The sequence below is a fragment of the Etheostoma spectabile genome, chromosome 3 (genome assembly GCF_008692095.1).
Source record: "Etheostoma spectabile isolate EspeVRDwgs_2016 chromosome 3, UIUC_Espe_1.0, whole genome shotgun sequence".
Taxonomy (NCBI): domain Eukaryota; kingdom Metazoa; phylum Chordata; class Actinopteri; order Perciformes; family Percidae; genus Etheostoma; species Etheostoma spectabile.
In genome coordinates this window covers 33,600,288-33,625,160 of record NC_045735.1, presented here as the reverse complement: position 1 = coordinate 33,625,160, position 24,873 = coordinate 33,600,288, and the positions used below count along the sequence as shown (strand labels likewise).

The window sequence follows — 24,873 nt, the reverse complement described above, 5'->3', positions numbered from 1 at the left end:
CAATAGGTGAGTGTATATCTACACTGTGTGTAATTTTGCCGGTGTACTCGTATGTGGACGTATAATATATATATGTATAATGTGTGCGGGAACGTGTGAATATGCAGGTATGTGGCTATGCATGTATATATGGGTACATCTAAAGGGAAGTGAGTCTTCCCGTTACAATTTAACTACTCCTTTATGTTTTTGGTTGTTGGCTGTTTCATTACTGTTTCTGTAATTGTTTGCTGGCTTATCAGGACATTTCTTGTATTGCCAACTTATAGTCCATGGGGTGCTGCTGTAGATGTATATTGCGCTTGTCCTGGAAAAACTCAAAGAGATGTGAAGAAAAACAAAAGAACATTGAACAAGACTTACTTCTTTCACCAGTAAATTGTTGTTAAAAGATAAACCCAAATGAGAAAATTATATTTTACAATAACGTTCAATACAACACGAGGTTCACCAGTTTTAATTAAACACAACAACAGCAGTGACCAGTGCTAGATTGTGTCTTTTGCGTCAAACTGTTGTGTATCATAGTTTTTGAATCCTCTACAGTGAAATAAAGTCACACTTTTGCATCGTGTAGCTGTCAGCATTTTAACCTTGTTTAATCCAGTAACTACTGTAGCTAATGGTACACTAATGTTATCTGCTGCCACATGTAACGTGTTAACAGTGTTTACAAACGTGACATGCAGCGATGCTTCTGTCTGTTTCGTAGTATCAGAGAACAGCAATGATATTTAAGTGGCACCGTAATCAGCGTTGCTATTCCATCCGTCGGCAAAGAGCCTTTTGGCCCTACGTGAGTGTGCCCCAAGCCAATTACAGTGCGTAGGGTTTATAACTCCTCCCACATCTTTGAAACTCTCTCCCACCTCACAGTTAGTCATCAATTATAATCACAACACATGTGTTAAGAATAGCATATCCAACATAACTTTCACCATATCCACCTTGATTTAATTGACATAAATGTTTTTAACTAGTCGATTACTTTGATTTTACTTACTATAAGATTTTACTATTGATTTTTTTTTTGCTTGCTTAATGTTCTAATTAATGTTTTGTAAAATGTCCTTGGGTGTCCTGAAAGGCTCCAACAAATAACATTTATCATTTATTAACATGCTGCACATATCATACACCAGACATATTTAACCCTCTGAAACTGAGAGACTTGCCCAAGAGCAAAAACAGCACCTGGGATTCAAAGTTTAATCATTTAATAACCATAAAAGATAGAGACTTACCGAAAGTTGCAGTTAAAAGCTAACAAGTTAGCGGTTATGGAGGTCTCTTCCGGGTCTTTCTAGCCTCTACAAGTGATTTTCTATCCAGCCTGGAACTTGTGTCTTTTTCAGGGTCGTTGAGCATTAAATCCAAACTTTTACATCCAAGATTTATCCACTTGATGTCCATAATTCATTGCGTTTTTGCTAATTTCTGCCGCTACCTCCCGCTGCTCAGTGTCCGCTCTATGTGTTTACGGAATCAAAGAGATCAGTATGCCCATATATGGGAGATAACGTCACCCAAAGTGTATGGAGTGGGGACAACGTAACCCAAAGAGTGTGGAGGGTGAAAAGTGCCCAATCCTCCAAGTCAAGATAGATATCTACCGTTTACAGAGGAGGATGGAGTCACTGGTTTGAGATTTGGCATATATTTGGGCCTTTTTTGAAGAAATGTAAATAGTATGTGCTTTATCTGAGTTATAATGTTTATTATGTTAATTTTTGCATAGGAGAACTGTTATAGACAAACAAAATGCTTGTGTAGCATTGCTGTGGGTGTAATATCAATAAATATGACATTAGTATGCTGAATATTGGCATAAGTAAATGTCATGAGGGGAAAAGCGTCTGGACTTTCTTTGAAAAAATTGATGTATTTTGTCAACTGTTTAAGTTATTAGGGGTGATCCGAGTACCCAGCTGAAACAAGTATCCGGTACGGATAAAGCACTTTTGCCAAGTACAAGTATTATACGAGTAATACGAGTCAATATCTGTGCTCGGATTGAATAAAACTCCTCAGCTGACCGCAGCTGAACAGCGCTCCCTCTCCCTCTCTCTCTCTCTCTCTGCTCTCTCTCCCTCTCCCTCTCTCTATCCCTCAGACAATCAGGTCCGCGGGTCTTTTCCGTTAACGTTTAGGGTTTCTTCAGCTTCAGGTTTGTTTTTAACTTCGGTTTGTAGTACTTACATAGTAACCAGTAGATTTCTGGTAAACGTGGGTTTTCAGACATGCTGCTGGGTTTAAATGTGACTCGCGTTGCGTCTTTGCCGTCGGAGATTTTTTATTTATTTTTTAACTGTGAGCTGGCTTCATTAAAGTCAATGCAGATCTGAGAAACAGCATCTGCCTATTTGAGCCGTAAAACACAGTTGTGATCAACTCATATCAATTGCATGCTTAAAATAACATACCGGTTAAAGCCCCGCCCATTTCAAGAGAACCACACCCACTTCCGGGTTAAATTATGTCCACTTCCGGGTTAGGCCCCCAGTCCGAGTACAGATACAGGCAATTCATGTGGTAAACAGATACAGATAATGCTGTACTCGCTCATCCATATAAGATATGAATATTTCTTCACAGTTTGAATCCTAAGACATATGAGAAGTGTTTAAGAGAGAAAAATGGCTTAGGTTTTACTGCTCTGTCTGTGATATCAATACATATCTGTGAGATTCATGTTCCGTTTTATTTATTTATTTGTCTTTTATTTATTTTGTCTCTTAAGGTTCTACAACCATTTTTGACATTCAAGTGACTTCACTGCAGCCCAAATATTCTAATAACCCCGTTTGTCCTGAAAAAAATGATGTTCATATCTTGACCGTAGACAACAGGGTTGATGTTTTACAAGCTTTTTTATGAAATAAATCCAGAGGGACAATGAACTGTAAAAATGGCCTTAGGGTTTAGAGGGTTAGAGTTAACCTGTCCAACATGGTTGCGCATTCAACCCGCATTGGATCAATTCATATCCGAGTCAGCCGTCATTCTCTTTGTTACTATTAGTAGAGAATCCAGTCTGCAAGTAGTTCATACACTTAACTGATAAACCAGAGAACTGTAGAGCAACCCCCTCCCTGAAATTTTAAACGAGTAATTAATATTGACCCTAAAAAAATAAAAAAACATACCCGTCAACCTCTAATAGCATAACAATCACTACATATATTGTGACTATGCAATACTACACAGAAGAGTCAAAGTTCTGTAAAAGCAATTCATATGTCATGTATTATAGTTTTTGGACAGAGTACCTTCTCTAAACTGTTGATGACTGCTAGCTGTGCAGGCTTCTTGAGAGCTCTAAACTTCAACACAGTTTCTGGAAGAAAGCAAATAACAGAATTAATACATACATAACAGACATTGGTTCAACCTCTATCTCAAATTCTTCATTACTTCTGGCTTTCACATGTAACAGATTTTTTACAGGACCCTTGAAGAAGAACCAATTATTTACCCAGCCATGAGATTGTTGTTACATTGTTACAATATATTAGAATTTTCAGTGGCCTACACCCAAGTACAGCTCTCAGAAACTAAGACAGATCTGAAATGTGTGACAACTTCTAAAACATAACTTCAGTTGAGATATTCTGACCCTAATGTAACCTGTGTGAAAATTAAAAGCTAACCTTGTAGCAGCCTCTTCAGCTTGGAGCAGTCTACATTGATGTATTGCATCAGCTCTATGTCATGAACATCCACATTGTCCTCAGAGCATACCGTCAGCTCCTGTAGCCTGAGAAGACACCAAAAGCACACAAATTTTGTTGCTTTGAATGAAGTCAGAGAGATTCAAAAATTAACTCAGGTTTTTACCCTTTATCTGGTAGTGAAAATTCTTGAGGGCATAACTTCTTTTCCAGTATCACCTTTCTCCAGTTAGGCTGGAACTGTATGGTTGAAATCATTATCATGATATTAAAATCATATTTTCTAACATGCAAATAAATCAAAAAATATATTAAGATAATGCTGGCTCAGGTTTTCCTTTGACCAGCTCTTAAGGTAGGTTTCCACACAACAACATTTTGGTTTGCTCTCATTGAGACTGAATGGAGACCAAATTTGCCTTGATTGGGAGGGAATCGCTGAGGGGAGTAAAGCAAAGTTGCCAGAAGTTTAACTTTATTCAAATGAGGAAAACTGGAGAACTAATCACGTCTGCATGTTTGTGTTTGGAGGCAAAAGTTACAAAAAAAAGTCTGACCAAGACGGCGGAGGTTATCAGCGCTGTATCATGAAAATGTTTTACACGAACACTGGTACTTTCATCAACAGAATTGTGGATTTATATGACAAACAAACTTAGTCAGGGCATATACACCACTGAAAAGACAACTGTCTAAATTAGTTTAAACGCTAACCAACAGGCTAACCTCTAGCATGTTTGGACAATGGATTTCATTGTAGCTTATCCAGGCAGCTAGCTAGGCTACTTGTGCATTTGTTTGATTACATGTTTTGATGGCGAACATTGACACATGTAACAACATGGTTTGTTAAAAAAAAAAACTTTAAAAGGGCAAATACACCACTGTAGATGTTAGTTTAAACACTCAAAATGATTCAGCTCTTCTGTCTGTCCAGAATATCTGTTAGCTTGCCTGCACTTGGCAACAAGTAAAAAAGTCTGTCTTTCTTAGCCATCCTTTTTCACAGAAGCGGATTACTCCAATTCTCCGAACATCCTTTGGGATTCCACCAGGAAACCACTTTTACAAGCTTTAATGCCCTGGAGCTGACATTGGCTCCTGAAGCTCTCGCTGGAAGTTTGTTTACTTCCAGCACGGACAATCCATTCCATCCATCTGGTCACCTGGACGCCCTGTCGCACCTCTCCCACGTCATCAGAATGCTTCCCCCACTGGATTGCATAGGGCTGAACGCACCATCTGGCTGCACAGAAAACCCGGACTGGACCTAGGTGCCATCCGCACTTCACATAAACCTATTCTCCAATCATTTGCAAATCCACTCACTGTCCCCCCCACCCCTCCCGCCATGGAGGTGGCCTTGCCGTTATTTTCAATCAGAACTTCCGGATCACAGAACTCAATGTTTTGAATTTCAATCCTTAAAAAACCTGGTCTGGATCCATCTTCCCTCAACATCTATCACCCAATTTCCAACCTCCCCTTTCTGTCTAAAACCCTGTGACATATAGTCGCTTCACAACTAAAACCCATCTTCATGCCAATAACTAATTGGAATCGCTCCAGTTTTTGCCCCCTTCACACAGAAACCGCTCTCCTCAAAGTCCTCAACGATCTCCTCACCTGATACCTGTTCCCTCAACTTCCTTATCCTCATTGACATGAGTACAACCTTTGATACTGTGAGCCATAACATCCTCCTCACCAGACTCAAAGACCTCGGTATTGAAGGTACTGCACTCAGCTGGCTCCGTTCCTACCTCTCCAACAAATCCCACTTCATCTTTCTCCATAACCACACCTCTGCCACAGCCACAATCACTTAAGTTGTTCCTCAATGCTCTGTACTCGGCCCCCTCCTCTTCATCATCTCCATCCTCCCCCTTGGTCAGAAACTCCGCCACTTCAACCTGGACTTCCACTGTTACGCCAACACCCAGATCTACCTCAGGACCAAATCCCCCCACAATCCTCCCCTCTCCCACATCAACTCCTGTCTGTCAGCTATTAAAACCGGGATGCAACATAAATCCCTCAAACCAAACAGTAATAAAACAGAATTCCTCCTCATAGGCTCAAAATCCACACTCAGCAAAATCAATAACTTCACTCTCACCATCGACGGCACCATTGTCTCCCCATCTCCCCAGGCCCGTAACCTTGGCGTGATCTTATTTCTATCATAACCTGGACTATGGTAATAGCATCTATATCTTACATCTTATAACTTATTCCCTGTTACATAATGTTCTTATTCCTATTCAATCAGTCAGTTCATAGGTATTATATTATTATTTTTATTTTTTATAGTCATAGTCAATATTTTATCATGATCTACTGCACTGTTCAATCCCTGCACTTTTCCACTTGTTCATTTTTGCACACATTGCACACAGGGATCCTAAAGAGAACTGTTTTAGTGTTGAGAGAAAAGGCTAATTTGCTGCACTAAGTTACATGTATTAGGCTTAAGACATATTTTAGTTACTTTGTTTACTTAGTTATTTTTGTAAACAAAAAACGCTTTGCAGCTCAATTAACATGCAAATAATAAGAATCAGATAGGGACATGGTATCAGCAGATAATCAATATTAAAAAAATTGGATCTGATTGGGGGGTCAAAAAAGCTGATTGGAACATCCCTACTTCGGACCCCCCTATGCTATTCCAGCAACCTGGCCCTTCCACAAACTGGGTAAGTGATCTACCTGGTGGAGATGCGGCTAAAGACGGCATTGAAGTTGTTGCAGCTCAGAGAGAAGAGGACGGCTGAAGCTGAAGCCCGGAGCTCAGCGGCGTGCTGGTGACCCTCACGGTACGTATGGATGAAATGGCAGATCTCTGGAAGCAGCTGTTTGACCAGCATGGTCTCATCCAGACGTAAGCAGTCCTTGGATTGCTAAGGAGGGAGGCAAGAAAGGAGAAAGACGGTCAGGAAAAAGGCCTTAGTCTGTTTCATTTATGTGATCCTTCATGTTGAAAATGAGGGGGCTATAGGTCAGAACCCAAAGGAACAGGTCAGTTTTTGTCACTGAAAGGCCCACTGAAGCAATGTGGCACACACAGAGTATGTAATTTCACTGTATTTCAAACCATTGTCTCAAAGATAAACTGGCTGCCAGGTGTCCATTTAAATCCTATATCACAAACACCTAAAATAACAATACTGGGCTTACTCAGTAAACAGGTGTCAGCCAGAGGTCACCAAAAACACAATTTCTTTATTAATGTTAAAGGTGCAGTAGGTAAGCCTTATAAAACTAACTTTCTGTCATATTTGCTGAAACTAACCCTATGTTCAAGTAGAACTACATGAAGCAGGTAATTTAAAAACAAAACTGGGTCCTCTGGCACAGCCTAGTTTGATTTGCAAAAATCCAAAGCTCCCTGTTCAAATGCACCAATTAGGTCCAGGTGTCTAACTACGTTTCAATCACTGCTCTTGCAAATGCATTAATTCTCCCTTGTGGGGGGAGGGGCTTTAGTGGGAAGGAGGGAGGGACTGAGAAGTTGTCAATGTTCAAATTTTTGGGCTAAGTCCTGGATCTTCGCAATACTACCAACAGCACCTTTAATATAAAAAAAATGTTTTGCCATCAGCCAATTGTTTAACTACCCTTCTACATTGGGGGTGGGAATCACCAGAGGCCCCATGATACGATATGATCACGATAATTATGTTACAATGTTATTGCAAAATTAAACGTATGGCGATATTTAGCAATTTATTACCCTTTTTACAACTTCAAATTATGCCCCTAAGGGAAAATTGGTCAACATCTATTATCTAAAAAGATACATTTCTGTTTGTTAATCTCACTTCAATTTTATTGCTGCAAAATGGGATTGTCAAGCGGACAAATTCTCATGTGCAATTTATATAATAAAAGATCAATATTTGATGTCCGTGTATCGAAACATTATTGCCACAGAAAATATTGTGCTACTATGCTGTATCAATTTTTTTTACCCCAACCCTATTTTAAATCAAGGTAACCTCAATCGTCTTACAAGGTATATTGGCAGCAGGGACCCATTGGGGTTGCCCCCAATGATTCCAATCATCAGTCCCGAGGACCCCAAGTCAAATCTCCTTTTTTTAGTTGAATCACAAAACTTTTGCTCTTGTCTCAAAATTACTTTGCTACAAACTAACTATAATGTAAATACAGAACAGTGATCATTGTTTCTCACAAGTTAAGTATTTACTTGTGGTGGTGGGTGGTACAGGATGTGACGGCATGGCGTGTGATGGCTGGGTTTTGTAAAAACTAGTCAACGAAGGTTTATGAACTATTTATTGAAAACAATGACTAGGCTACGTAACATTAACAGAAAATGTTGATATAAATAACTATTTATATATTAAACCTATCAGACTAAAAGATGATAAAAACACGGTTAAAGTGTAGAAATGATGTGCTTTGTTAATTAAATCTGGTTGGTTTGTCAAATGTTATGGTTCAGCAGATAAAATACCTGAATAACCGGAGCCCAAATAGGATATTATATGTAATTTAAACTTAATACATGTTATTAAAAATCTCAACATTGTCTCCCCCTGATTCTTGTTCAATCACATAAGACTGAGGCTATCTAGAGTTATTACCAATATTTTTTTGTTAGATAATTGTTCCTTTTTTAAAGTGTTTTAGGGTTAGTGTTTTGGGGGTCGTAAAATACTGTTTTGCAGGCTACTATACATGTCCTTGTTGCATTCATTAAGATTTCATCTGAAGATTTCTGTTATACAAACACCTCCGAATTGTAGTTTCAAAGTTTTACATCCAACGTAATAAAATATTGTTTATTATTTGGGCTCAAGTCCATAAATACGTGGAATAGGCATGGAGAACAATTAGCTCCATTAGCAGTTAACTCCGGTTAGCTCAATTATAAAGATATTGAGTGGAGGAGACTGCCACAGACAGAGGTAACAGCCAAATTCTGATAATTGACGTTCAGGGAGCAACAGTTTGTTAATGCAGTTAATTCCAACAGCAAGACCACCAGCACAGTGTTGCCAACTCTTTTCTTGCGATATACTGTATAATGTGATATGAAAAAAGAATGTAATGATGATATAAATAGCTATATTTGGAACTAATAAATGATTCTCTACTACTGGGGTGATTTTGTAGGGGAGTGCATCTACATACACAGAAAATAAATATGAAAAGAATGTTTCTAATATGAAACAGTCTTTGTTTAACTTTGTTCTTTGTTTGCTTTCTTTGTAGTTAAATACAGTTGGTTGACTGACACAACACCTTTGTATTTATTTAATGCTATTAATCAATAAATTATGTTAATAACTAATTATTCAATCACTGATCAATTGATTGTTTTTTGCCTGGAGATGCTGTGTGTGTGTGTGTGTGTGTGTGTGTGTGTGTGTGTGTGCGTGCGTGCTCGCACGTGTGTGTGTCGTCTCATTTCCGCTGTTCCAACTCACAGACGCTATTTTTCTGCACCAGCAAAAACTTACAGCTAACTAACTAAAACTAGCACTATTTTATTGGTTAGATCTGGTGGCTAAGTACCTGACTGTAGTTAAAAACTAGTTATACTCAAGCACCTATAGTTTCATTATCCTACAGCGACTCCGTCGCTGATCTCAATTGTTAGCGTGCTTTTAGCTACTCCAGCTTAGCCATTAGCAATGGCTAATTCCTGTCCCTCTCCTGCTCTCTCTTGCTCTGTGTTGAGCTATTCCTATGCCTCCTTTAGTGATAACGGTACATGTAATAAATGTAGTATATTCGCTGCTTTGGAGACAAGGCTTAGTGAGTTTGAGGCACGGCTCCGCACCATGTAATCAAAATCATATGCTTCCGTAGCTAGCTAGCGCCTGGAAGCTGGTGCGGGCCAACATACTGCAGCTTCTACCCAACTCGAGTCTTAACCGGACGCTCCTCCCGCCAAGGTGGCCCCTTGAGTCCTTCATTATTTGTCATTTCTCTGGAGCCTCTGGCTCAAGCCATTCACCATTTTATTATGGTGTCACCAATATATGTTTGTGGTACACAGCATCCCATCTCATTATTTGCGGTCAATGTTTTGATTTTTTTAGAGAACCCCTCTCAGTCTCTCCCTCACCTATCATTAGGCGAGGAAGCTTATTAGGTATTAAAATCGACAGGTCAAAGTCTGCACTCCTTCATTTAAATGATTCTGCCTGCAATTCAACCATCTCTTCAGACATCCCCATTGTTAAGCAGTTTAAATATTTAGGTGTTGAGGTCTTCGTCTGTTTAAATCAGATTAATAAACATAACTACTCTGTTGTTCTGAAGAGCGTTTTGAAAGATATGGAAAAGTGGATGGGTCTCCCCATGTCTATTCAAGCCCGTATCTCAGTGGTTAAAATGAATGTTTTACCCAGGGTCAATTTTGTGAGCTCTATGCCATCTCCCTCCCCTCCTGCGGGCTACTGGCGTTATTTACTGTGTCTAAAATTAACTGAAAAGGCAAACGCCCACAACTCAAGATGTCTACTCTACAGAGGAGGAAAGAGGCTGGAGGCCTTTCAGTCCCCAACTTTAAAACATTATTTCTGGTTCTTTGTGTTAAGAAAGACATACTTGGACAGAGCTGTGGTCACTCCATGACGTTCTTTTAGCCAAAGTTTTAATAAACAGTACCAGCTACGCTTTGGTTACATTATCTCATCATCTTATCAAAACTTGGAGGTTAGCTGAAACATACTGCCATTTAGCTTGTAACTGGCAAACCTTTTCCCCTATATTCAATGATACAGCACTCCTGATTGGTGGGAGGCTGATAACAGCCCCAATGGGAACAATGGGGAGTTTATTATCTAAAAGATATTTTTGGTGAGGTTGGCTTGTTACCCTTCTCTGACTTACAAAATGCAGTCAGTCTACCACATTCCTCTTTTTTCTTTTACCTTCAGTTAAGGTCGGCGCTCAAGGCATACGGTGTTCCCTGACAGAGTCCTTTGCCCATTCATACTATTCAGAAGCTATTTACTGTTGTTTTATTTTCTACAGTTCAATATAGACTTCAGAAGGGAAGACTCACCCCAGCCAGGCACTTCTTAAGGGTGTCCAGGATAATGAGCTGGGAGAGGTAGAGGTTCTTCTCAGAAGCATCTCCAAATATTCGCTGTGAAGACAACCACAATCAAAACATCATTCACTCAGCTTATAAACATTAGAACGCAGCATTAGGAAACCCAAGGGTGTTGGTGTACCAGTATCACATTACTGAATAGGATCACTTTATGAGTCACACTGAACTCATTACACTGTAGTTTCAAGATATTCACCTCTATTTTCTTATTTGAGAACAAAAAATTATCAACAGACTTAACTTAACAAAGCAAAAAAGCAATACAATAGGTTTTTTGCTTTGTTGAGTCTTTTTTTGTCAAGGAGGAAGGCCTGGAGGGATTGGTTTTAGGGTTTATTTAACAACATTGTTTATTAAATATAAAATTAAGAGACGTGAAAGTATGAATTGACAACCTTTTTTAGGGCTGTCCCAAACAATGCTTTTTTTAAACTATTAATCTAGCGATTATTTTTTGATTAATCAACTAATGTAATGATTCATTTTTTAATTAGCAATTATTTTCCCATTGCTCAAATATTTACAATTAACACAAAACAATTTTCAATAAGGTTTAAATCTCTATTTATTAAAATTGTTTAACACAGCACTGTTCAAGTTAAATTGATTTGTAGTGCAACCTGAAGCCAGATGTAGGCTATCAATCCAACAATAAAATAAAGCCACTTTCAAAATACAAAAATAAAAACCTAAAGTAAACTAAGCAAGTGCAAACAGAGTAGCCTTTATTTGCTTTTTTTTAACAGTTGTAAGTACAATAATGAAATAAAGCTGCAAGAAGCAATGAACGGGCCCTCGCTTCCTTGCAGGTCGGGGGTACTGGTGGAAGTCGCTCTTCGCGGCCGTGCATTTTCGCTGCACTCAGACACTGCAAATCGTCATCAATAAAAAGAGAACTCTGTGCTGAGTTCAATAATACCTTACACAACACTCTACGTCATACAGGTCATTAGCTGTTAAAGGGGGTGCGGCCAACGTATAGGGGTCGGGGCGAAGCTTTAACAATAAAAAACTAAGTCTCTGTGGAGTTTATTGATTCCTCACATAAGACTCTACCTTAAAAGGGGTGATAGAATGATTATATAGGGTATTTCACAATGTTCCTTATGGTCTCCTAATAGGGTATGTAACATTGGTTGGGCTAAAAATGGCCCAGTTGCTATTTTATTGGCTACCAATTTTGACCACATTTGGAGCAAGAGCTTTTCTATGGAAGGCTAGTGAATATTTAGATGCGCTGCGCACAGACTGATTAAGCAAACCACATTTACATACACTGGAGACAATACGGCAGGGCTCATATTTCAGACACTGCATGTTATACATTCTTTGTCTGTCATTTTGTTACTAAATTCACTTGATACTTTTTATGCAAGAAATCAACTATATAAAGCTCAAATATGGGACGTTTTACGTTTTTTGATGGCTAATTGCAAAATTAGTAAGACGGGTCGGACTTCATGAGCTCCACAGTCTGAAGAGACCGCGTCAGCCTGCTGTGCTCCATACCCAGGGCAAAGTCACCGTTTCTAGGTTACTGGACTACCAGGGCACAATTTTGTCCGACTTCAATTTAATGTCTTTGTGAATTTTAGGGATCTCCTTAGCTGCTAGTCTCCCAATCAATCCTATGGAAAAGATTGCGGCTAGCTATCACACTTTCAGCATAACTATAGTATATTTGCAGTTTGAATTTTATGATTTTTATTTTTTTATTTTTACCCTAAGGTCTTACAAAGCTTAGCTAACACTTTTGGCAGATTTCAATTTAATGCATTTTTGTGAATTTCAGAGGTCTTGTTCGGAGAAGGCTTACTAGCTCTCAGTGATTGATCCCCATCCAACTAACTGCGCACCCTCAATGAGACTCACCGATATGACGCGTTTATTTCCCCGATATTTTGTTCAAATAATTCAACACACATTTACATTATAAGATTAACTGGAACCTGTGTTAAGAGATTGGCAGCGTAACTAGCTTGCTTTCACTCACACACACCAGCCATTTAGCAGGAGAGATGAGGGAGAACAGCGAGCCGCAGGCCCTTGAGCTCCGTCAGGTTTGGTAGTCCAGTAAGCCAGTAAACTTATTTCGGACACCGCAGACACTGTGTACAAAACTTAAACTTATTCTACCAACTCTGCGTCGATTGCATCTACAACACGTCTGCTTCATCTTTCTCTCTCTTCTGCCCACTTACCACTAACACCCACACTAAGGTGACCAGATTTCTCAGACAAAATCCGGGGACATTTTCAGCTCAGAAGCATATTTACCTCCGAAACAAGTAAAGTTTTTTTTTAAACTCAAAACGGGAACACTAGACCTAGAGCTGTTCTCATTATGGGCTGAGTCCCCCCCCAGGTCTGATCCTAGACCCATCCCTGCTGCTACTTCCTACTCCACTACACCTCAGAGGGGCATGTTTCAAGATAAAAAGTCCTAATATTATCATATCATGCTGTAATGTACTGAACTACTGACAGCTTTTGCTTTATTGCTCAAGGCTTGTTTCTGCATCAGCTCCTTGAGAATCAGATACAATAAAAACTATTGAGGACATTTTCCTTTGACATTGATGCAGTATTAAACGAGATTGCTCCGGTCGGCAGAAACGAGCTACAATGGAAGTTATTAGGATAATTGTCCAGCTTGTATTTACGTTCGTAAAAGTGCTTGTTTTGCTGCTAACAGACTCATATTAATATTTTAAGTGTCTGACAACATTATGGAAAGGATTTCTAAGGAGGTCGCCCTTTCAGTTAAAGATTAAGATTCTTTTTAAAACAAAAGTCTGCGAATTTGCGTTCGCTAAACCCACCAGACTCCATGTAATAATCAGTGATTTTAGCATCGTAAAACACGGCTTCTAAAACATCTCTGAGCAGCGCTGGCTCTGGCTGCCTTGAGCCTGCGTGTAGGGTGTGCGACTATCGGCTACGTTTTGTCAGTATTTTCTTTCTTTCATTCCAATTTCGGGTCTGTCAGTCACAGTGAAAACCGGGGACATTTCTGGGGACAGATCCAGCCGGGGACAGGTCGCCAAATTCGAGGACTGTCCCCGGAAACCGGGGACGTCTGGTCACCCTAACCCACACCCACTGAGCGCTCTTAAAGGTGCCGCAACACCATTTTACAACAAATGCCTTATCGTGCTAATGTGACCGAGCCAGACCCAAACCCGACCATAATTTCGAAATATCTGTCAAAACCCGCCCCGTCAGGTACCATCGGGCTCGAGTCAGGTATCCATGCCGTACACCAGACACAGCTAAAATGTGAAATACACCTCAGACCCACAAAAATGTGCAAAGTAGCATTACCTTGGACGGTCTTTGACTTTGACAAATTCACAATTCACGATTTTGTTTATTGTTTGACTCTTTTCCTGCTTTCAAAGTAAGCTATACGATTGCTGGATTTACAAAACTTACTTTTCTTCACTTTCCTGGAGCACGAGCGGATAGCTGAAAGAAATAAGGATGGCAAAAAAAAGGCACTACGCTTTTCCGTGTATATTTTTTCGCTAAGAGAAAGTCACCAAAAAGCCATTTGCCAACACTAAATATCAAACCAAAAACCAGACACCATATAGCAGGGGTCGTCAACCTTAGGCAGGTACCTTAATCCTTGTACGGTATTCAGGTCAAATTGACCTATTTCAAATTTCAAAGAAGAAAAATAGTACAAAGTTACATTTTTCTACCTGAAAATCAATGGCCTTACCTTATTTTATGTGATAAACATGAATTCCTGACTCAATTCAGAAAATGTTTCTAGATATGACCGCTTACGTTTTATCCATAGTGGATTTTTAACATGAATTATAACCTTATGACAAAAAACAAATCCCACTTCCATTTTTAATTGTGTTCTAGTAGAGACTGATTGCATTCCCTAAACAGACAGCTCTGGAAAAAATTAAGAGACCACTGCATTATTATCAGTTTTTCTGGTTTTACTATTTATAGGCATGTGTTTGATTACAATAAACATGTTCGTTTTATTCTACAAATGTTTTGACAACATTTCTTCTAAATTCCAAATAAAAATGTAGTTATTCAGATTATTTATTTTAAGAAAATGACAACTCGTCAAAATAAAAAAGATGCATGGTTTTCAGACCTCAAAAAATGCTAAGAAAACAAGTTCACATTCATTCTTAAACAACACAATACTAATATTTTAACTTAGGAAGAGTTCAAAAATCAATACTTGGTGGAATAACCTTGATTTTTAATTAGATAGATAGATATTTATTGATCCCAAAAAATGGGAAATTACAGTGTTACAGCAGCACACAAAATATACATACATACAATATACATGAAATAATAATTATAATAACAAAATATATGAATAAAATATAAGAATATAAGAACAAATATTTAAATATATACAAGATGGGAAAAACAAAATGTGCAACTGTTAAAAATGTAAATGAACCTTTGAACAGCTTTCATGCGTCTTGGCATGCTCTCCACCAGTCTTTCACATTGCTGTTGGGTGATGTTATGCCACTCTTGGCACAAAAATTCAAGCAGCTCATCTTTATTGGATGGCTTGTGACCATCCATCTTCCTCTTGATCAAATTCCAGAAGTTTTCAATGGGGTTCCGGTCTGGAGATTGTGCTGGCCATGACAGGGTCTTGATCTGGTGGTCCTCCATCCACACCTTGGTTGACCAGGCTGTGTGGCATGGAGCGTTGTCCTGCTGGAAAAACCAATCTTCAGAGTTGGGGAACATTGTCAGAGCAGAGGGAATCAGGTTTTCTTCCAGGATAACCTTGTACAATGCTTGATTCATTCGTCCTTCAAAAAGACAAATCTGCCCAATTCCAGCCTTACTGACGCAGCCTCAGATCATCACTGATCCTCCACCAAATTTAAAAGTGGGGGCCAGACACTGTGGCTTGTAGGCCTCTCCAAGTCTCCGTCTAACCATTAGACAACCAGGTGTTGGGTCACATACATAAATACACATACATATATATATATAAACACATATATACACTACCGTTCAAAAGTTTGGGGTCACCCAAACAATTTTGTGTTTTCCTGAAAAGTCACACTTATTCACCACCATACGTTGTGAAATGAATAGAAAATTAGAAATAATGATTCGTATTTGAAATAAGATTTTTTTTACATCAAACTTTGCTTTCGTCAAAGAATCCTCCATTTGCAGCAATTACAGCATTGCAGACCTTTGGCATTCTAGCTGTTAATTTGTTGAGGTAATCTGGAGAAATTGTACCCCACGCTTCCAGAAGCAGCTCCCACAAGTTGGATTGGTTGGATGGGCACTTCTTGCGTACCATACGGTCAAGCTGCTCCCACAACAGCTCAATGGGGTTCAGATCTGGTGACTGCTGGCCACTCCATTACCGATAGAATACCAGCTGCCTGCTTCTGCTCTAAATAGTTCTTGCACAATTTGGAGGTGTGTTTAGGGTCATTGTCCTGTTGTAGGATGAAATTGGCTCCAATCAAGCGCTGTCCACTGGGTATGGCATGGCGTTGCAAAATGGAGTGATAGCCTTCCTTATTTAGAATCCCTTTTACCCTGTACAAATCTCCCACCTTACCAGCACCAAAGCCACCCCAGACCATCATATTACCTCCACCATGCTTAACAGATGGCGTCAGGCATTCTTCCAGCATCTTTTCATTTGTTCTGCGTCTCACAAACGTTCTTTGTGATCCAAACACCTCAAACTTGGATTCATCCGTCCACAACACTTTTTTCCAGTCTTCCTCTGTCCAATGTCTGTGTTCTTTTGCCCATCTTAATCTTTTTCTTTTATTGGCCAGTCTCAGATATGGCTTTTTCTTTGCCACTCTGCCTTGAAGCCCAGAATCCCGCAGCCGCCTCTTCACTGTAGATGTTGACACTGGTGTTTTGCGGGTACTATTTAATGAAGATGCCAGTTGGGGACCTGTGAGGCGTCTGTTTCTCAAACTAGAGACTCTAATGTACTTATCTTCTTGCTCAGTTGTGCAACGCGGCCTCCCACTTCTTTTTCTACTCTGGTTAGAGCCTGTTTGTGCTGTCCTCTGAAGGGAGTAGTACACACCGTTGTAGGAAATCTTCAATTTCTTAGCAATGTCTCGCATGGAATAGCCTTCATTTCTAAGGACAAGAATAGACTGTCGAGTTTCAGATGAACGTTCTCTTTTTCTGGCCATTTTGAGCGTTTAATTGACCCCACAAATGTGATGGTCCAGAAACTCAATCTGCTCAAAGGAAGGTCAGTTTTGTAGCTTCTGTAACAACCTAAACTGTTTTCAGATGTGTGAACATGATTGCACAAGGGTTTTCTAATCATCAATTAGCCTTCTGAGCCAATGAGCAAACACATTGTACCATTAGAACACTGGAGTGACAGTTGCTGGAAATGGGCCTCTATACACCTATAGCTCATAGGTAGCTACAGCTCATGTTGACTTGATCACTGCACTTTCCATTCACCTCAGATCAAGTTCGCTCACCTTTGTTTGCCTAATCATTCTGACTTTCACTGCATCCTCATGCGATGTAGGGGACCAAGACATTCACCACTTAAAATGGCATTCCCATTCAACAAGGCTACGTGTGGTAGGGTCAGGGTTTACTTGCCACCGGGAAGGATATTGAATAGCATAGCAATAATAAAGCGTATTAGAGCGAGCAATGCAGTAGGTACCCAGTCTTAAATTATTTAATTCACCATTTCCAATATGACTTTCATATTGCACCAAAAACCAGACATTTGCAGCTAGAATAGTCATTTACCACATTAGCAATGTATAGAGTGTATTTCTTCAAAGTTAAGACTAGTTTAAAGTTATCTTCATTGAAAAGTACAGTGCTTTTCCTTCAAAAATAAGGTCATTTCAATGTGACCCCAAACTTTTGAACGGTAGTGTACATATACACACACATATATATATATATATATATATTGTGACGTCCTGAGAGGCTGCGTCCTGGAGGGCCACTATGTACCCAGGAGATGGTTGCAGTCACGGGCCGTTTTGGCACCATCTGCTGGTGAAATCGGGAACGCCACCTCTCGAGCACATGGAATCCCAGCACACCTGAGCTCAATGAGGGCCTGATGAGCTGAAGGGCAGCATATAGCCAACAGAGGAGCTGGAGTGGAGAGAGTCGGAGAGCTACAGAGGAGCAGAGCAGCGTGTTCCATGGGAAGGATTAAAAGACCGGAATACGGACAAATAGACGAACCACGGGTGGCGACGCTGTCTAAAAAGTAAGGAGAAAGACTTATTGCCAGAAGGAGACCGACCGGAGGGGGCTCGGCTATATGAGTTAGGATTTGAAGAGACACTGTTTAAGTTTGGACTTTTGCAACAGCAACCTTTTCTTAAGTTAACTATTCGATCTCTGAGTGCTATTTTTGTATTAATTCCCCTGAACTTTATTAAAACCTTTGTTGCACTCGAACTATGTGTCCTTGCGTTGCTGAACTGTCCCGCCGAGAGCCGTGTAGCCTCTAATGATGTCACATATGGTGGAGAATGCGGGCAAGTTCACGGACTGACGGCGCATGACAGAGAAGGACACAGACCATTTGATAACCCAGTTTTTGAATTTGACATTAAACCCCCCGAGACGCAAGATGGAGGCCGTGTTGGACGCCCTGGTGGTCGGCCAACAAGCCCAGACGGAAGCGAGCCTGGCCCTACTGGAGGAGCAAAAGAGAGCCAACAGATCTGCTCAACCCAGAGAGTTTAAGCCCGGGGATCGAGTGTTGGTCCTGGTGCCCACCGTAGAGTGCAAATTCCTGGCCACCTGGCAAGGGTCCTACGAAGTCATTGAACGTGTGGGAGAGGTAAATTACAAGGTGAAACAACCAGATAAAAGAAAGCCCAAACAGATATATCATGTCAACCTGTTGAAAAAGTGGCACGCCAGGGAGGCGTTGTTCAGTTGTCTGCCCCCCACAGAAGCCAAGGAACCTGGGAGAGAAGAGGTTCAAGTGGGTCCAAACCTGTCCCCGCATCAACGGCAGATGGCCCTGGAGTTGGTTGATCGCAACCGAGATGTCTTTTCCGCCCTACCGGGGCACACGGAGGTGGTACAACACGGGATCCGCACCCTGCCGGGAAAAAAGGTGAACCAGCGCCCTTACCGAGTGCCGGAGGCTCGCAAAGCGGTTATTCAAGAGGAGGTAAGGAAGATGCTGAAACTAGGGGTGATCGAAGAGTCTAACAGTGCCTGGGCAAGCCCCATCGTACTGGTACCCAAGCCAGACAGCTCGGCACGGTTTTGCAATGACTTTCGTAAAGTAAATGAAGTGTCTGAGTTTGATGCATATCCCATGCCTAGGGTGGATGACTTAATAGATTCATTGGGACTTGCACGCTTCCTAACCACCCTTGACCTCACCAAAGGATACTGGCAGGTGCCCCTGACCCCGGCGTCAAAGGAGAAGACGGCCTTTGCCACACCAGGGGGGCTTTACCAGTACACCCGGCTCCCGTTTGGTCTCCACGGAGCGCCGGCTACGTTCCAGCGGCTGATGGATCGAGTCCTCGCTCCCCACAAAAGGTACGCAGCAGCATATTTGGACGATGTGGTCATACAAAGTCCCGACTGGGCCAGTCACTTACCCCGAGTACAGGCAGTGGTAGATTCACTCAGGGAAGCAGGGCTCACGGAAAACCCAGAGAAGTGCAGGCTGGCCTTCAGTGAGACAAACTACTTGGGGTACACCATCGGGCGGGGGTTGGTCAAGCCTCAGGAAGCCAAGTTGAGGGCCATACAGGACTGCCCAGGCCCATCACCAAGAAGCAGGTGAGGTCGTTTTTGGGCTTAGCCGGCTATTATAGACGGTTTATAACGGACTTTGCTACCATTGCTGCGCCTCTAACAGAGTTGACGACGAACCGCCACTCTCGGATGGTGAGGTGGAATCCCGAGGCGGAAGCGGCCTTCATCGACCTGAAGCAAGTGCTGTGTTCCGGTCCGATCCTGGTTGCGCCGGACTTCGAGAAAGACTTCATTGTCCAGGCGGACGCTTCGGAGGTGGGTCTGGGGGCTGTTCTCGCCCAGGTGCATAACGGTGAGGAACACCCCGTTCTTTATCTCAGCAGGAAGCTGCTGCCAAGGGAGAAGAACTATTCCACTGTGGAGAAGGAGTGCCTCGCGGTAACCTGGGCCTTGGACTCCCTGCGGTTCTACCTCCTGGGACGACAGTTTACGGTGGTGTCCGACCATGCCCCTCTGCAGTGGATGGCCAGGAACCGGGAGACTAACAGTAGGGTTACCAGATGGTTCTTGAGCCTACAGGCGTTTAACTTTTCTGTGGTACACAGGGCAGGCAGGCGCCACGGAAATGCGGATGCCCTTTCCCGGCGCGACGCGACGAACCACGGGTGGCGACGCTGTCTAAAAAGTAAGGAGAAAGACTTATTGCCAGAAGGAGACCGACAGGAGGGGGCTCGGCTATATGAGTTAGGATTTGAAGAGACACTGTTTAAGTTTGGACTATTGCAAGAGCAACCTTTTTTTAAGTTAACTATTCGATCTCTGAGTGCTATTTTTGTATTAATTCCCCTGAACTTTATTAAAACCTTTGTTGCACTCGAACTATGTGTCCTTGCGTTGCTGAACTGTCCCGCCGAGAGCCGTGTAGCCTCTCATGATGTCACAATATTATATATATATATATATATATATATATATATATATATATATATATATGTATGTATGTATGTATGTATGTATGTATGAAATGGTTTCCCAACAGTCTTGAAGGAGTTCCCAGAAGGCTCAGCAATTGTTGGCCCTTTTGCCATCACTCTTCAGTCCAGCTCTTCCCAAACCATCTCGATTGGGTTCAGGTCCGGTGAGGAAACGCATTGAATGAGAAGGCGTGTCCAAACTATTGGCCTGTACTGGATTTTTTACACAATATACTGTATATCATCTTTTAACAGTTTGACTTAGCTGAAATATTGCCATACACATTAAAAGTGTAAACCCGTTGCTCTATACGCACTTGCAACTATAGCTAAGCTAGTTTGTGGTTCTAAATGGAAAATGCAAATGGCTTCTCTGTAAAACTGCTTGCCATTGTATTTAGGGAGCTGCAAATAGCTAACTTGTAGGCTATACATACATAGTATCTAGGATACTATGCATCCTGACAAAGTTCCCTTGGCCTTTAAAATTAAAATAATCCCATATCATCACATACCCTTCATCATACATAGAGATAGGCAAGGGGAACTTTCCATCGGGGCATCTCTCAATGCAAATCAAACCAGCTATTAAGCTAACTGAAATAACACCATGTCAATCTCTAGGTATGGAGAAAGGTATCTGATGATGTGTGGTTATTTTAATTCCAAAGGGTCTGATGTGTTGTAACCTGGATCCATGAACTAACTGGCCTTTAAAAAAGAAAATCTGTCTGCTTCTATGGGAATTCAACATAGGAGTGTGTATACTTATGCCCCCTGTATTTTAAGGAAGAACATGTATTTATTCACAATACATTATTCATTCACAAAGAAAATTGGTGTCCTTAACAGGTTGGATTTTCCTATATTTTTTTAATTAAGACATTAAGATCAATTTCTAAAAGATGTTTTTTTTATTCCTCTTTTTAAATCAACTTTAGCATGGGTGTGTAAACTTATTCAAGCAACTGTACATATCCCTTTCCTAACAGCAGTCAAGTGGCTAAGTCGCAGGAAAGTTTTGGAAAGATTGTTGGCTGCTTTGATGCTATAAAGGCCTTCCTGGCTGAGTGGGTTGTGAAACTTATGTTTCTCACAGAAATTCCGGACACCTCAACGAGCTTAATCTCCACCTGCCAGGTGCAGGGCAAATGGTTTTCGACATGCGTACGAAACATGGGCTGCTTTTGTTGGAAAGCTGAGAATTTTTTCAAACAATATTGCCACCTCCACTTTCCGCTACTTCAGACACTTAAGGGAGCTGTCCATGGAGCACAGCATCACCACCGCTGAAATATACAAATACATCAGAGGGTTTGAGTCTGAGTTTACATTAGTATGGACCCATGTTCTCATTCTTTATTAAACCTAATAGCTTTGAAGGACATGAACTAGATCTATCTCTGATGGACTGGCTGGATATACAGAACGTGGAAATGCAGCTGATCGAGCTGAAGAGTTCAACACTGTTAAACTGATCTGACACAAGACAACACCCTCTCTCTACACACACACACACACACACACACACACACACACACACACACACACACACACACACACACACACACACACACACACACACACAGGTGGTTGAATAACGCACAAATGTGCTGATTAGCTCTTATAATGGGCCGGGTGGGTAGCGCACTGACACGAGTTCTGAATCTACCACATTCTCTGTCAGGTATATCAGTAAGTTATTAGTAGGGTATACAGTAGAGTTGCATATGAAGTGATTTGGGGTCCTGTAAGTAATTTGGGGGTACAATTTGGTTTTGATGAAGCAGCAATAAAACAAGCCAAGCAATCAGCCCGTTCCAAACAGGTACATTTTCAACGGGCACTGCACTAGTAATTTTTAAAATTTGACTGAAAGAGACAATTATTGGTAAATCTATAGTGCGTAGTTTCTTTTGCCCCCATGAGGAATTCTAAATAATAACTAAACAGTTGGCGCGTCCACATGATACATGATGACATGTCCTTTCGTAACTCTCCCCCCTATAAACTATAGAACCCCACTCACCATGTTGTTGACATTTTTGAGGATGGTGGTGAGGCCACTGATGACGAGGGAGAACTTGTACTTAGAGATGTTGATTAGACATTCCTTGTTGTGCTCTGTGCTGACTTTGGTGTGGGTGTTCTGGTGTCCAACTTTAATGGGAAGCTGAAGAAAAAAGCAAGAAGATGATGATGAACATACTGTTAAGCTCATGGTATTACATTACAGTGAAGTCAATTCATCCTTACGGAATATTATACTGTTTCAAAGCTTAATCAGCTTTGTTACTTTCATTATGCTGCTCCCATCCCATGTGATAAATGAAATCGATTGAAGCAATTAATTCTTCGATGTGTGCTATAGTGACCAAGAAAGCTGCAAAATCTGTTCTTCCTGCAACTAGCCACGTCACTTGAAGTGACAGTGACATAGTTGGAGGCAAGGAAGAACAGACTATTTCTGCTTGAATTATGCCTCCAGGTAGCCAGGAGACTTGGATATTCAGGATATGGCCGACATGGATAGATCCCATGACATGGATCTTTGGATGCTTTTATATACCTTAGTGGTCCGCTAATACCATATCTGAAGTCTCTTTCCCAAAATAAAGCCTTGGTGCAGAATGTGTGGTAGTGGTACAGCCACTAGAGCCAGTCCCACAATGAGCTTTCCTTAGGATGTGCTGTATTTCTGAGTCTGTAACGTTTGAGGAGGAGAGAGGAGGGAAAGGTGGAGGCTGGGTGCGTGGCCTTTGATTGTTTGAAAGCCATGACGTCTCTCTCTCATGAGTGGTCCAAACTCTCGGGGCGGGCAAAGCAGAGAAAGGGGAGGTCACCTTGCTCCTTATGACTCTGTCTGGCCACACCGGAGATTCAGTACCACAACCTGTAAGTACGCCGTATTTTAACAAACCTTTAAGTGTTCAAGTGGGCAGTTGGAAGGTTGTAGCTAACCTACAAACTGCCCACTTGAACACTTGTTTTTATTATCGGTCTTTTTCAATATTATTCATATTAGATTAGATTAGATTAGATTCAACTTTATTGTCATTACACATGTACAGGTACAAGGCAACGAAATGCAGTTTCGGTCTAACCAGAAGTGCAATAGCAGTAAGTGCAGGATATATACAATGGTCCTATAAGTGCAAGACATGGATATGTAATGAATAAATATAGAAAAGAATACTATTATAAACAGAGTTTTACAGATGGGTTTGTCCTATGAATACAAAATATAGATAACAAGTATTGTGAGCAAGATTTACAGCTAGGAATTTGGTGGGTATTACTATAATTGCAAATTTTTACAGATATGTGCAAATAGCATAATATACTAATGGTTTATAGATTTTACAGGTGAGTATGTACTATGAATATATATATATATATATATATATATATATATATATATATATATATATATATTATGGTCACATTTCAATATAATCTATATTATGGTTACTTTTTTCCTTATTATCTAATGACATGTCATTTTACGTCACTTACTTACATCGCAATATTTGCGTACTATGGCCACCTCACTTTACAATACTTTTATATTATGCCACTTTTTCATTCTGTACTTTTTGCATATTGTCTGTTTGCGCCCGTTTCGATTGTCAACCCCACTCTTTTCCATAGGTGCCAACATCCTAAACGAGTATCTAGGCTTTTAATGTTACATAAGGGTCAATGGCACTCTACAAAGTGGAAAAAATTCTGGTCAATAAGAGGGTTGTCAAAGATGTGTAGAAGCTGAGGCACCATTAACAAACATTATCCCTGGAGGCTTTCCACAGTTTGATCCTGCGCTTCACACCTAAGAATGTGGTTTTTCCTTTTATGGGCATGCTTAGCAGGTAATACAATTAATTTAGTCAGTAGCCTCGTAGATCACAGCTTCTTCCTAATGGCTAATATGTAGAACATCAAAATCACTTCATTCTAAAATTGTATTTTTGTAGGTTGTACCTTGCAGCCATGCACTACAATGACAATGCAGACCTCGCGCAAGCAAGCCACAACATCTGCATGACAACCAGTTATCAGGGTTGTGTTTCCCAAGTCCAGGAAGGGGGAGGTGACTGTGAGGCCAGTAAAAACAGATTACATACAGTAACTTTTAAACAACCTTTATTTTATAACAAATAATGTTACATCAATAGTGACACATTGAATATGTACAAGTAGTGTTAACATTTGAAAAACACTTATGTAATTAAATGTAATATATATATATATATATATATATATATATATATATATATATATATATATATATATATATATATAGTACAGGGTGTCCACAGTGTAATGTTTCAGTTTGCACTCATCAAGTTAATTTGACTGGCAAACCAGTTTCTTACATTACCCAATAATAAAAGTCATCATTTTTAAGAAG

General features: G+C 40.6%; 1 protein-coding gene and 1 long non-coding RNA gene across 6 annotated transcripts in view; one reads left to right on the top strand and one right to left on the bottom strand.

The window, feature by feature from the left end:
* nf1a (neurofibromin 1a) overlaps positions 1–24,873 on the bottom strand; it is a 256,060-nt gene that overhangs the window by 207,816 nt on the left and 23,371 nt on the right. For all 4 annotated transcript variants that reach the window (XR_004328005.1, XM_032506717.1, XM_032506735.1 and 1 more), the window contains exons 2-6: positions 22,492–22,635; positions 10,720–10,803; positions 6,384–6,574; positions 3,651–3,757; positions 3,270–3,337 (exon numbers count right to left, since the gene is read on the bottom strand). Coding sequence is in view for 3 of the 4 variants with exons in the window: in XM_032506717.1 (XP_032362608.1) it covers positions 3,270–3,337; positions 3,651–3,757; positions 6,384–6,574; positions 10,720–10,803; positions 22,492–22,635 (594 nt within the window). In the remaining variant the exon portion in view is untranslated. The remainder of the gene's footprint in view (positions 1–3,269; positions 3,338–3,650; positions 3,758–6,383; positions 6,575–10,719; positions 10,804–22,491; positions 22,636–24,873) is intronic.
* On the top strand, positions 374–24,585 carry LOC116674410 (uncharacterized). 2 transcript variants are annotated; one of them, XR_004328095.1, is made up of 4 exons: positions 374–384; positions 15,721–15,728; positions 24,160–24,331; positions 24,437–24,585. It is a non-coding gene; the product is annotated as an uncharacterized LOC116674410 (long non-coding RNA). The 2 variants fall into 2 exon arrangements; XR_004328096.1 differs by lacking the exons at positions 374–384; positions 15,721–15,728 and adding an exon at positions 22,280–22,290.